At 32.3% G+C, this 13,754-nt stretch overlaps 1 protein-coding gene, 1 long non-coding RNA gene and 3 other non-coding genes across 12 annotated transcripts; 1 reads left to right on the forward strand and 4 right to left on the reverse strand.

Moving 5' to 3' along the window:
* The first annotated feature begins 1,085 nt into the window (after nucleotides 1-1,085).
* Nucleotides 1,086-4,636, forward strand: LOC131159206 (microtubule-destabilizing protein 60). The gene is made up of 7 exons (XM_058113926.1): nucleotides 1,086-1,720; nucleotides 1,842-1,898; nucleotides 3,529-3,570; nucleotides 3,660-3,755; nucleotides 3,924-3,983; nucleotides 4,094-4,188; nucleotides 4,304-4,636. Exons 1-7 carry the CDS (start codon nucleotides 1,688-1,690, stop codon nucleotides 4,437-4,439), a joined length of 519 nt encoding a protein of 172 aa, XP_057969909.1. The 5' UTR covers nucleotides 1,086-1,687; the 3' UTR covers nucleotides 4,440-4,636.
* Nucleotides 4,637-8,328: 3,692 nt separating this feature from the next.
* Nucleotides 8,329-13,507, reverse strand: LOC131159207 (uncharacterized). 8 transcript variants are annotated; one of them, XR_009137744.1, is made up of 6 exons: nucleotides 13,120-13,507; nucleotides 12,731-12,897; nucleotides 9,851-9,941; nucleotides 9,224-9,391; nucleotides 9,018-9,072; nucleotides 8,329-8,766 (listed from the first exon to the last, which is right to left on the reverse strand). It is a non-coding gene; the product is annotated as an uncharacterized LOC131159207 (long non-coding RNA). The 8 variants fall into 8 exon arrangements; XR_009137750.1 differs by having other exon boundaries at nucleotides 9,224-9,452; XR_009137747.1 differs by lacking the exon at nucleotides 12,731-12,897.
* LOC131161154 (small nucleolar RNA Z122) lies at nucleotides 9,890-9,980 on the reverse strand. Its single transcript, XR_009138313.1, has one exon. It is a non-coding gene; the product is annotated as a small nucleolar RNA Z122 (small nucleolar RNA).
* LOC131161153 (small nucleolar RNA Z122) lies at nucleotides 11,040-11,130 on the reverse strand. Its single transcript, XR_009138312.1, has one exon. It is a non-coding gene; the product is annotated as a small nucleolar RNA Z122 (small nucleolar RNA).
* Nucleotides 12,542-12,633, reverse strand: LOC131161155 (small nucleolar RNA Z122). The gene has a single exon (XR_009138314.1). It is a non-coding gene; the product is annotated as a small nucleolar RNA Z122 (small nucleolar RNA).
* Nucleotides 13,508-13,754: the final 247 nt, after the last annotated feature.

The raw sequence follows: 13,754 nt of genomic DNA on the forward strand, positions 1-13,754 counted from the left end.
ATAGGGCAATAAGGATAGCTAAACATTTATTGGGGTGAAAAATGAAGGGGTGGAGGATGGGGTGACGTCCATATTTTTCATAATATATACCACGTAATTGATAATGTACACACTGAATTAAAAATAATATCGTGACTTAAATTAAGCATAGGTGCTAGCTATACATGGCAGAGAAATGACAGTCATGCTCAAGACTCTTTATTGCATGGACTAGAGGTTTAGTTTGTTTGGAGTGTCACAAAAAATAAGTACTTTTTAAGAAAAATATTTTTATAGGTACGTGTGTCAATAAATAGTATTTGGTTTACACTTAAATAAGTACTTATTTCAAAAAGTAGTAGTATTTTTAAATTTTTTTTTTAAGAACAAAATGAGTATTTTTAAAAATTATATATATATATATATATTTTAAAAGTAATATTTATAAGGAAAAATACTTAAATAAGTAATTTTAAACAACTTTTAGATAAATAATTTTTATTTATTCAGAAAAATATTTTTGTATAAGTGGTTCTAAAGAAGTTCTAATTAGCCGCCCAGCCCTGTCCGGGTTTAGTTGAAGGTAATCTTATATATAATTTTGAGCAGTTGAAATGGAGAAATTGGGTATGCATGTGTATGGCACTGATGGAGAAGGTTGCGATTGAGGTGGGATGAGAAAATAAACGTTCAAATCCCAAATCTTGGGGAGAGGCACTGACTTAAGTTTTACGCATTTGATTGGTAAGCGAATTGATGAAAGGTTTGATTGATTATAAATTAGTAGGTTAATTTTCGAATCATGACCTAACTATATGACGTGATTTCTATACATTGCATAATTTTAATTAAAACCCTCCTAAAACCTCCTCAGCTCCCAAATTTAATAATGGAGGGTAGAGATTGCCTTCCATCTTTGTTACATAACGGAATTAACAAGAAATTAATACTTGAGATTCAACCCTTAACAACCCTGATCTTATAACTTCTTAACCAAAGATGGCGACATAAAGCATGCAGCTGCTGCCATGCATTAATCACTCTCTCTCTCTCTCTCTCTCTCTCTCTCTCTCTCGTATGGTCCAGACTGCCATACTCTCCCAGTAGGACTGCACAGATCGATAGTTAACTTAAAAATTTCTATTACCCATAATTTTAAAGAGTTGATTAAAAAATAACCTTCTGGGTTTAACATTTTCTTCCGGGTGATCGAGAAATAATACATATTGAGATATATAGATATAATGAATTAAGTCAGGGTGATGAGATGATGATCTACGCAGTGCGTAGGTAGATCATGCATGTTGATTAATTAGCTAGCAAAGTTATTTTAAGATTAAAAAAGTGAAGGCTGGTGGGAGGGGGAGTCAGATTACTTAACCAGAGGCAGCCATGGTGGTTTTGATGGAGGCAAGGTGGAGAAATGAAGGAACTGATGAGAAGGGTATATGACATTTGACAAATATTATGAGTGAGAGGGAGGTTTAATCAGAAAGTTTGGTGTGAGACAGCATGCAAATTGCTGAACCTGCTGGTGATGTAGCAGCAACCACACAGCAAAAAAGAAAAAGAAAAAGAAGAAAAGACTCCTCAGACAATAACTAATCTCCAAACTCTCCCCCACTGCGTGCAAGCTAGCTCCTTAAATTCACTTCAAGTGCTGATCTCACCGCCGCAGGTCAACCCCACAACCATCACCAAATCAATCATGGAGTTCCCTAACACCAAGTCTGCACAAAAGGTTCACTTCCCTTTTCTTCTTATCATCTTGGTTCATTATTTGATTTGTATTCTAGCTATGTGTTTTCATGTTTTCACTTTTCTACTTCTGTTTTCTCTTTTTAAATTTTCCCAAAGTATAGTTCGGGAAGACTAGTTCGCAGTCGACAGTTCTGTGGAGCTCTAATTCTAAAGCCGCGGTAAGACCCCTCCTACCTTGCTTTAGGTAGGACGTTAATATTTTTACTTCATTCTCATGACCTCTAATTTACTAATGTTTGGGACCCCAACTCTTTTATTTTTGGTCAATCAAAGCCTCAAAGCTTGGACTACACATCACAAGATAGCCCATTTCCTATTTTATTCATTCGAAACCATCGTAGCATTATTTATTATGTGCACACATGTATCCTACTATACTTTTTTATCCCACATCATTAGTAAAGCGAAACGGAATGGCTTATAAATTGACAAGAAATAACAAGGTGACTTCGCCTAAACATGTTACTATTAATTAGCTTTTAAATTGGTGGGTTTGGCTTTGAATACATGGCACATAACACTAGCCAAAAGTTTACTAGCACAACTTCAATCCACTAATAAAAGGTCTTGGAAATTGGAAAAATGAGTTTGGTGTAAGATAATACGAACACATTACTATATCATTTATTTGATAGGTAACAAAATTAAGTGTATCATATTCATTGAATGAATGCTATAGAGAAATATGTAATATGTATTGAAAAGTTTCTTGACGGGAGGTCAAGGGAGATGTGCATGCATGACATCTATCTCAAATTGTTATTCTCACTTTCTTAAGATAATTTATTTGTATGGTCATGAGAAGTTATAAAAGTTTGCTCAATCATTCAAATTACAAGTGCTACAAATAACATTTCTATTAAACAAGAAAAAGTCATCTAACATATATATATATATATATATATATATATATATATATATATATATTAAAGTTAGGTTTAATTTGCTTTCTTTTTTGAATGGTCGTTGTCACATGATCCTCTAATTTTTATTGGCTTGATTAGAGTAGGTTAATTGGATCAAGTGGGCAAGTTTGCATTGGTGAAGATTTTTTTTTTCCTTCTTATTTTACCAAATTGCATGTATTTAAAATGTTGTTACGTGGCACCCTTCTGTTCATTCACTTGAATTAGACATATTTGGCCAGAGAGTGAGTTTGATTCGAGTGCGCATGCAAGTTAGATTGGCGAAATTTTTTGTCCTTATTTCATCAAATTTGCTTGTATTTTTTTTTTTTAAACTTAAATTGACCCAATGTGAAGACTAGGAGGTCTTCTAACAATATTAAAATTAGAGCAAATGCAACATGCTCAATTAATAAGCACATTATCAATATAAAGTGTTACGTAAAATATGATGATTGAGTTTTGTCCAAATTAATTTACATAAATTTAAATCTTATGTATGAAAAATTGTACTTCCTCTTCCCGCCATTCCTGATCAAGGAATGGGGTAAGGGAAGACTTAAATGAGTTCGAGTTCCGGGTTAGAGATCCTGCATTCCGGTTCGACTCTCCTACGAGTGTACAATACTTTAATATCTATGAAAGTCCAATGAGGAATTCTGGTTAGCAATCTAGGCTACGAGGGCCTTCGCCCTGCTTCACCACCTGATAGTTATGGTGCCGGAAATCAGATTTCAAGGAATCTGGCTTTCCGATTGCTTTTTCCTCACTGCTAGAGCCCTTCTCAAACTCAAAATCCACTCTTCAGTTTATTTTATTTTTTTGGAAACGTTTTAGACTTATTTGTAAAAATTGACAAATGATAATTAATGTCCCTTTACAGCCAAGAGAAGAAACAAGAGGGCGAACGACAGAAAAATTAAAGGTTAGAGTAATTAAACATGCCCATATCATTATTATCTCCCTATCTACCTGTCTAAATCTAAATCATAGATTTATACGTAAATAATATAGGCTTCTAAGCTCCCAGCAAAAGAAAACACAAAGCCACAAGAAATCAAACTCCACACCGAACAAAGAGCCGTCAAACGTGCAATTTTCAACTACTCGGTGAGCAGTTTATCTCAATTTAGTTATGGTGATACTTGATTTGCTAATTAATTGAGCTTAAATTAAATTAACATCTAAAGCAAATTAACCAACATTATCTATATATATATATATATATATATATACACTACTACTGCTGCTACTACTGTTACTACTGCATGCATACAGGTTGCAACCAAGTTGTATCTCATAGAGCAACGGAAGAAGCAACATGAGAAATTGATGAAGGTAATTAAACACCATCGCCTTATATCTCTTTAAAAACCTTCTCTGAAATGGATCCAAGTACATATATAGAATCCACAGGCTGATCCTATCTTAAGTTTCCTTAAACACAGATGATAGAAGAAGAAGAGATTCGGATGCTAAGAAAGGAAATGATTCCTAGAGCCCAATTGATGCCATTTTTTGACAGACCCTTCTTTCCCCAGAGGTAATACACACACACATTCGCCAATTTCAACTTAAGATAGTTACTAAAAAAAGAGTATTAAGTATTAGTAGGATGAATTCATTCATACCAATTAATATATATTAATGGTGTGCAGATCAAATAGGCCCTTGACAGTTCCAAGAGAGCCGAGTTTCAGAGTGTTGAGCAACAAATCTTGGAACTGCACCTCCTGCAGTGATCTCTACAACTTACCTGCAACTTCTCATCAGCCCATGAAGCCTATTAAATAATAACTTCAATTCATCATTAGCCACGACGTGGAGTGCTACTGCTCTTCTTGATTGTATCTTTAGCCATCATTGATCCATCCCTGCATGCATCTTGTAACAACAACACTCTGCTAGCTAGCTCGCTAGGGCTTCTATGAGTATGACTGGCTAGTGTATCTTCCTACATATAGTCCTAATAAAGGTAAAATTTATTTCAATTTTTGTCCATCCAAATTCTACATATCCGAATTCTTGGATGAAGGTGTTTGATAAAATTAAGTATGAAGTGCTAAGATGCTGAATATGCGAACTAAAATTAGAACTAAAGTAGATAATCCAAGATTAAGTCCTCATCTGGAACTATTCAGTACTTAAAATAAGAACTTGCAGAAGGAAATACTGTTTGATTTGCACTCAGACAAGTACTTTGTTGCAAAAACTAAGTACATATTTTTGAGAAGTAATTAAGGATCACTTATAAGTAATCGATGTTCATATGCAGTGACAAATTTATAAACTTTTTTTTTGGATTACGCACCAGATTTCCAAGTATCCGTTTTACGGTCCACGTGACTAATCCCGCGCCCCTTAAAACCGACCCTATAACTCCAAAGGATGGTAAATTTCAGGAATCCAAGGGCGACAAATTTATAAACTTGTGGCCATAATGATCATTTCCTTAATTAACAATTAATGACAAATTATAAAAATAAATAATTATTGAACTAATTGTTTATAAACATAAATTAATAAAAATGTTATTGTTAATTAGAAAATTCAAATATTATTGTTAACAAGGTTTTGACTAATATAAATAAATTGTGACTCCATACACAATCAAAATCCAAACAAAAGATCTATTTTTTTTTGTTTAAGAAAAATTTGTGATATTGTGAGAATCAGTTTGAATCAAATAATCGAAGTGAACCGAACTCTCGATTGATGAGTTCTAGTTAGTTTTGGTTTATAATATGTTGAACCATACTTTAGCTCAGCATTTGGCAATTCGGAATCGAACCGTAAACACCCCTCCACACGCATAACACCGCTTTTCGAGAACTGATTTTGAAACATAAACATGTGCACACGTGCTTAATTTTCAGATTAGAAGAAATCTAAATCAAATATCCAGAGAGCTGGTAACCTAAATAAAGGGGTTGTTTTAGTTGTGGAAAATAATTTTATTTTTCATTTTAGTCTTTTAAAGAAATACAAAAAAAAAATTAACTAACTTTTCATTTTTATAATATTTGCATAAAATAAATGAACAACAATAAAAACACAATTAAAGCATCTTTTTATTATTATCTACATTTTTTACACTTTGATTTGTGTACATTATATATTTTCTTTGAAATCTAGACAATCCAAATATACTCCAAAATTCATGATTTAAATATCATATTATATAATTTTAGAAAAATTTTAAATTAAGTTATCTTTTTTTAATTATTTTGAATTTTTTAAAAAATAAAAAAACTATATTTGCACAACTAAAGCAATTCTTTATTATTTATCTTTCAATACAAATCTTGAAAAAATTAAAAATATGCTAAAATTTTTGTTATTTTCTAAGGGTAAAATCTAGCAAATTAGCAATACCTTCTAAATTTTTTGAATATGACATTTCACCCCCTGAGTTTTTAAAAATGATCAAAAAACCACTAAGATTTAAATTTGACTGTTAATCAATCGTTACGTATATGTTAATAAATATATTTCATCCTTAATGAAATGATATTTTAAAATGACATCAATTTAGTAAGTTATATTGAAAAAGCTAGTTAGTATAATGTCTTGAAAGCAATATAAACAAATCGGAGATCTAATCGATTCTTGAATTAAGTAGTCTGTTAATCTAATCGCTTTGGATCAATCAATTGACATTAATATGACCAAATAATTCTATTATTATTTTTAAAACTTTTTAAATATATATGAAATCAAAATTACTAATAAATCTAAAGAAAAAATATCTTGTAGTTGCAATGTTACCATATGTTTGTTCGATGTAATTTTAATAAAAATTAGTAACTAAACACATCATTAAATAAATAAAATATAGTTTAATATTTTTGAATTCAATAAACCTATTAAACATAGTGTTAAAAAAATATAAACTAAAATTTGAAAATTTAAACCTCATAAATTAAAATTATAAAATTGAATATTAATTCTTCTATGTGTAAAATATAAATTTTAAATGAATAAAAAAAACTCAAATTTATATTAAATGATTGATCTTTGATTAAGCAAATTCATTATATATTTTTTTCTAATTTTATCCAAGTTATATTATTAAATATGAGATCCAACTAGACAATCTAGACCTAGAAAGTGAATCTCATTTCAATCAATCTGCCCATCCAAGCTGATTTTAAAACTATATTTTATTATTTTTTATAGGTATATTTAGTCATTTAACTTGCATGAAATTTATATATAATAAATATTTTAAAATAATATAATCATCTAAGTATTTTTTAAAAGTATTAATATTATTTATTTATTTATAATATATTTTAAATTTTTTAAATAATAATTTAATTGTAATGTCCTACTTATATCAACTAGTTAAACAAAGATCGGTCAACTTGAAAACCAAGCATCCAATTCACTTTCAATTCAATTTTCAAAACATTTTCTTCTTATATAAACAAATTTTTCAACTTAATTTATTAATTTAACATTTTTTTTATCTTATCACAATTAATAAAAAAGGTACAATTGTTATCACCTTATTAAAAATAGAATTAATTTTTTCACTTAATGATGAAATAATAACCAATTAGCGAAAAATTCATTTTGTCAATAAGCTTAAACGTTAAAGGACTTTTTGATAGTTCTAGAAAACTAAGGGGTGGAATTTTATATTCAAAACCTTATTGAAGCCTTCTTGAATTTTAATTTTTTAAAAATTAATTTTAGTACCTATTACAAATTAATAGGCCATTATTATTCTATAGGTTTAATCTCTATATATATATTTATATAGCGAGGAATCCTTTTTTGACTCTTAACTCTCACTCCAATGCTTCAACCACTCAAACTCTCACTCCAATACTTAACCACTCAAATTCAAATCGGACATTCTAGAAAAGCTCGAGCTAAGGATTCATCACATCCCATCATGACCTGACGATTATTCAAACCAAATCAATATATATTTATTTACAACATATACTTATATTATACATTACTATATAATAATTTTCATAATATATGTTAAAATTACAAATTAGTATGCCCTGAATATTTTTTTGGTGATTAATTTATATAAATAAAGTATAAATACACACTAAATTAAAATCCAAGTAAAATACCTAATTTATCTTTAAAAAGTTCTAATAAATTAAAAATGGACTCAGATAAGATAATTGAATCATTGGTTAACTAGATCATCATTATCCAAAGGGCTCAAATCAATTTTAGTTCACAAAAAACACCAAACAAAAACTCTAATTCAATTTGATTTTTGAAGGTTTGATTTGAGTAACCAAACCATGACCACTCCTACCAAGGACAGGATTTCAACCTCTCCTGTATCATTGGATGGATCTATGTTACTTTTCAACTACTGATCTTTTCTTCAAAAACCGTGTCTCAATCAAATCATCAGTTCATGGATTTTTTTCAAAAAAAAAAATTCAGACGCACGATGTCTTTTCTTTCTCATTTGATTTTGTAGAATTTCTTTCCTATGGCTCTTTTAAAAAATTAAATCTGCCCATGTTTGTTTATTTTTTTTTCTATGCAGATATGTAATTTTGTATGGATCGTTTTTATATTCAAATGTTCAAATTCTGATCCATTCAAGAACAAAAACATGAATCTGCTGATGACAATGTAGACCTCAGTGTCGTCAGCCAGTTTCTTTTCATACTGGATCATTAAAAACCAACAAACAATATCCCAGACAAATTAAAGATTTAAAATGGAACATGAGAATTAATACAAAGAATTCTTGCCCCAATTCAAAGCATGCATATAATGCAAGGCAAAGTTTGATTGCTGATCAAGGACATCTGGGTCATCCTTGAAATATAAATACAAGGCAAAGTTTGATTGCTGATTAAGGACATGGGCAGATTTCAGCTCACTCTTGGCTCCACGATCCCCTGAACTTGGGTTTTGATGGTTGGAGGCATTCAAGCACCATCCATTCCATAACCCTTGTCACACAGTAACTACAGGGGTCACAATGGGGAAATGGCATTTCAAATACAACATTATCGAACATGAGTAAAATGCGTACCTTTCTAGCATCAAGATCAGGTATCTAAACAGCGTACGCAAAATCCTCTTTTATGAAATGATTTACTCCAGTATATGACGATGCAGAAGGGACCTTTTTTGGTGCAACAACCAAACATATCAGTTCCACTATCAGTTGAAACTTTACCAGCTTCCAAACAGGATAAAGATTCAATAAGGGAAAACAGAATAACTTGCAATTCAACATTACCCTATAATGATGTATTGCCATTTGCCACCACCAAACTCCTTTTGGTGAACTTCACAACTGGCAATTTCATGTAACCACCAATATACTGGTTTTTGTTCATGTTCAACAGAAAACTCTTAAGTCCAATATCTTACCTATGTTACATTTTCAGGGAGCTAAGCCTGCTGCTATCTTTACTGCTCCAGGAACCTTCATCAAGATATAAGATGTCAAATCTTCAAAATATTTGCCAAGAAACAAGTATGTCAATTAAGTCACTAAAGTAGCAACCAATCGAACTGCATTGGAAAATGGCATTGCATCTACAACTCTAAACAGGACCCATACATCTCAAACTTACCTTGCCCATAATGTGATAAGAGTACCGAAATGAGCATGGCGGTCTCCACTCCATTTGCCTGACATATAGTTCCACTTCCCAGCTATGTTCTTTTTCTTCCAATCAGATTAAAAATTTTCTCCTCCCAGTCATCTCAAATGTTTTCCATCATTAAGACATTAATGATAACTAGCGAGGAAAAAGGCAAAAGTGAAATATGGGGAAAATAATAATAATTAACCAGCAGTACCTTTAGATGGGTAAACAAAAAGAGAAGAAAATACATCAATACAATCATCTCACTGACCAAAGCAACTAGGAATTAAAAGAACACAATGTTTGAAGAAAATACTTGGCTCACAAATCACGACTCCTAAATAATTTAATATTCCAAAACTCATAGGTAGAGATGCTAAACACAACACTAAAATTAAAACCAGCGGTACAAAGTGCATAGAATCTCTCAAAATGAAAAAGAATAGAAGTGCAAAAACTAGAAACTTCACTATAGCATAAAGACCTAAAACTAGCATTGGACATCATGGGGGTATGGAACAGCACCACTGCTTCTCGCATGCACTGCCAAGGCAACGCTATCAAACTAGTTTCAGTCATTTTAAATTCCAAAAACAGGCATAGACAATGTACCTTTTTCTTTTTTGGGGGGAAGGGGTAGGGGCATAGGAGCTTGGAATCAGACTGACGTGCAAAAGTACTCAGCACAGGCATATTGCTGGGCCTATGACAACAAGTTTTTTCGTTAGCATCATTTCCCAAGCTCATACAAATCAAAATAGCAAAAGCAACTTGACACAAACAAAGAAACCAGAAACACAAAATACATATCCCATTAAAATGAAGCCAAGATCTGATTTTGATTAGTTCTTATATTTTTGTAAGTTTTGTTTATCTCTTGTATTTACTTTTTTTTTTTGTTTTAGTTGTTAGAGCAAGCCCATGCATTAAAAATGACAATTTTTTTGTTGAACACCATAAAGTTCAAATATTTATTGCTTTTTATTGATTCAATGATTCATTCCCTTAAAAACTACAAAGTTGAAATTTTCATTTCCTTGATTCTTTTCCTTATTTTTTTAAAGCAAGCATACAACAACAAAACAACAAAACCAAGCCTTAGTCCCACTAAGTGGGGTCGGCAATATGAATCCTTTTCCGCCAATTTATGCGATCATGGATCATTTCTTTTGATAGATTCAAAGATATTAAATCCTTACTCACTATCTCCTCCCAAGTTATTTTAGGTCTACCCCTACCCTTTCTAGTGCCCCCCACAGTAACTAAGTCACTCTTCCTCACAGGTGCACTATAAGGCTTACATTACAAGTGTCCATACCATCTAAGTCGTCCCTCCCTTATCTTATCTTCTATAGGAGTTACACTTAACTTACCACGAGCATAACATTACAAATGAATTTTTATTGTTAAACATGTAATCTTACACCCATAAACATAAAGTTTAATTTTTAAAAATTTTTCAAGGGTCCTTACTTTATATTTTAGTGTATCTTGAATTCTTAGACTTAGTGCATTAGTTGAGTCACATAACATGTGTTATGGTTTCATAGAAACTAGCTTAAGCTGATACTTGATAAAGGTAGAATGGTTAGACCATGGTATCTTGTTCATAAAGCTAGTATTCCCTTTTATATCCAATTATCAACATGGTTGATCATATTAGTTGGAATTCAATGTATTTTACTATTCTACTTCTTGTACATAAACACAAGTAGTTTGGACCTGATTTTTCAAATTTTGTGCTGAATTTTATAATTCAACTCAATTCTTTTTCTTTTGGGGGGAGGGTGGGGGCAAGGAGCTTGGAATCAGACTGACGTGCAAAAGTATTCAGCACAGGCATATCACTGAGCCTATGACAACAGATTTTGATGTTCGCATCATTTCCCAAGCTCATACAAATCAAAATAGAAAAGGCAACTTGACACAAATTGAGAAAGTAAAAACACCAAAAACACATCCCCATCAAAACAAAGCCTTAACTACCTAAATAACTAACAAGCTCCAAAAATATCTTCTATATAAGCTCAGCTCATAGAGAAACACGAACAACTGTTCTTCTCAAAATTATTGGTTTTGATTGTTTCGACTTTTCTATTTTTATTATATTTTATTGTCTTTTGGCTATGGATAGAATTACAATTAGATTTGGATAAAATGCAATATAAAAATTATAATGAGTTAGTTCAAATCCACACAAATCCAAATCCAAATCCAAATCCAATGCCATCCATTCTCCCAAACACTACCTTAACTACCCTAATATATAATTAGCTACAAAAATGCACGACATATATGCCCAGCTCATATAGATGCACAATTAACCTGTTATTCTCAAGTAAATGCTCGGCTTATAAATAAAACTTGTACTTTGTTCTGAAAAATAAAACATAGTGTGAGCATGGAACTTGTAAATAGGTTAGTGTAGATTCAGATGGATGAATGAAGAGACACGTGCATCACCAACAGCACCTTTCTCGTATCAAAACCTAAGACTTCCATTGGGAGTTAATAGGGTATGGCACAACAACATTGCTTGTTGCAGCCACTGCAGTTACTTCTCTTGCAACCATCATAGCCAACCCACACCACCAAACTAGTATGTTTTATTCTGAATTCAAACAGGCCTGGACTCCAGACAAAGTTGTTTTTTTCTTCTGTTTTTTTTTTTCCTTTAGGGTTCAAGTGACACTGATGTGCAAAAATATTCAACACAAGCAAATCACTGAGCTGAGTTTCCAAGTTTGAATGTTCACATCATTTTCCAAGGTCCAAAAAGATTCAACTGTTATTATGACAAGAAGGTTGAAACCCTATTGTATTTTAAAATAGCAAAGGAGTTTGAAACAAAAATCAAGAAACCAAAAACATAAAATATAAATGCCATAAATTTTTTTTAAAAAAAACCCTTAACTGCCCTAATAAAGAATTAGCTACAAAAACACTGTAGATATATCCCCAGTTCATACAGAAACATAAAAAACCTATTATTCTCAGATAATTCCCAGCTCATAAATAAAACACAGGGATGGTGGATACAGAATCTGTGGATAGACCAGCATAGATTCAGATGGATAAATAAAGAGATATGTGTATCACTGACAGCACCTTCCTCATATCAGACTAAAGACTTGCATTGAGAGTTAATGGGGTGTGGCACAAAACATTGCTCCTTGCGCCCACTACTGTTGCCTCTCTTACTGCCATCACAGGGCACCAACACCACTAAACAAGTTTCATTCATTTTGAATTCCAAAAACAGGACTGGACAATTTTATTTTTTGCTTCTCTATTTCTTAGGAGCTCAGAATCAGACTGACGTGCAAAAGTATTCAGCACAGGCAAATCACTAAGCCTACGACAACAAGATTTGAATGTTCGCATCATTTCCCAAGCTCCAAAAGGATTCAACTATGGTCATGAGAAAAAGCTAGAAAAAGCTCTGGTATTGCAAAACCACAACCACAAAGTACAAATTCCATAAAGACGCACCTTTGAAATACTCTCAATAACTAATTAGCAACACGATATGTCAGATATATGCCCGGTTCATACAGACGCACATTTAACCTGTCCTCTAGATTATCGACCCTGATTGTTTCGCGTACAGAAATAAGGTTTCCGAGAGAAAATTTTATCTCTTCGTACAAACAAAGTTCCTGAGATAAATGCAATGAAGTAAAAACAATAAAAGTTACTCCCAAGCAACAAACTTTGTCGGAAACTGCAATACAAAAACGCAAATATGCATAGACCCATCAATTTTAATTTTTTAATCCTCATTTTATTTTATATCTTAGCTGAGGGTAGACTCAGACATCTATGTCACACACACACAAGCATGCACTCAAATAAAACAGTGAAGAAGCCACGAATCGAACCTTCACAAAGGCTCTCCGAATTGAAAAGGACTTCTGCAGAAGCCATGGCTAGAACCAGAATGACGGGAGCGTCCATTTGCCAGTGGAAGTCTGATAAGGAATGACAGATTCCGACAGATACTCCCACGTTAATCGGGATCAGGAACACGACACAAACAACAGCAGAGACATGAAGGACGAGACCTAGACCTAGATCGAGATCGAGAACTTGAATCGACGGGAGTGTTTATGATGATGGTATGCGTCTGAGCACACGAAAGCATAGAACCAGGCGGAAGATAGAAATCTCATTATACGGACTCGCAAAGGGCACCATTGATGGAGAACAGGAAAGGAGGGAGGGAGGGAGCGAGGGAGGCGCAGAAGAGAGGCAAATACAAGAGTGGTTGTAGTTCTGGTAGGTCTTTAACTATTTATAGTCTCAAAACCTGTTTGGTATCTTTTTGATTTTTTGTTTTTGTTTTTGTTTTAAATTATGTTGCAATGTTGCAATCTACTTTTTTTCTTTTTAAGGTTCCCATTATGTTCACTCACAGTTGTATTAAAAATTAAAATTTAACTATAAAATTTTCCATAAAGAAAATAATTAAGACTTGTAAGGTATTTAAATTTGTTTGAAAAGAATAATAGATAAA

This window comes from Malania oleifera, chromosome 7 (genome assembly GCF_029873635.1).
Source record: "Malania oleifera isolate guangnan ecotype guangnan chromosome 7, ASM2987363v1, whole genome shotgun sequence".
Classification (NCBI taxonomy): Eukaryota; Viridiplantae; Streptophyta; class Magnoliopsida; order Santalales; family Ximeniaceae; genus Malania; species Malania oleifera.

What these genes read in the sequence shown, in the direction of transcription:
- LOC131159206 (XM_058113926.1), top strand. Translation starts at nt 1,688, where the DNA reads ATGGAGTTCCCTAACACCAAGTCTGCACAAAAG. An exon ending in ACACCAAGTCTGCACAAAAG is followed by an intron (nt 1,721 to 1,841) that starts GTTCACTTCCCT and finishes CCCAAAGTATAG; the next exon opens with TTCGGGAAGACTAGTTCGCA. An exon ending in AACATGAGAAATTGATGAAG is followed by an intron (nt 3,984 to 4,093) that starts GTAATTAAACAC and finishes CCTTAAACACAG; the next exon opens with ATGATAGAAGAAGAAGAGAT.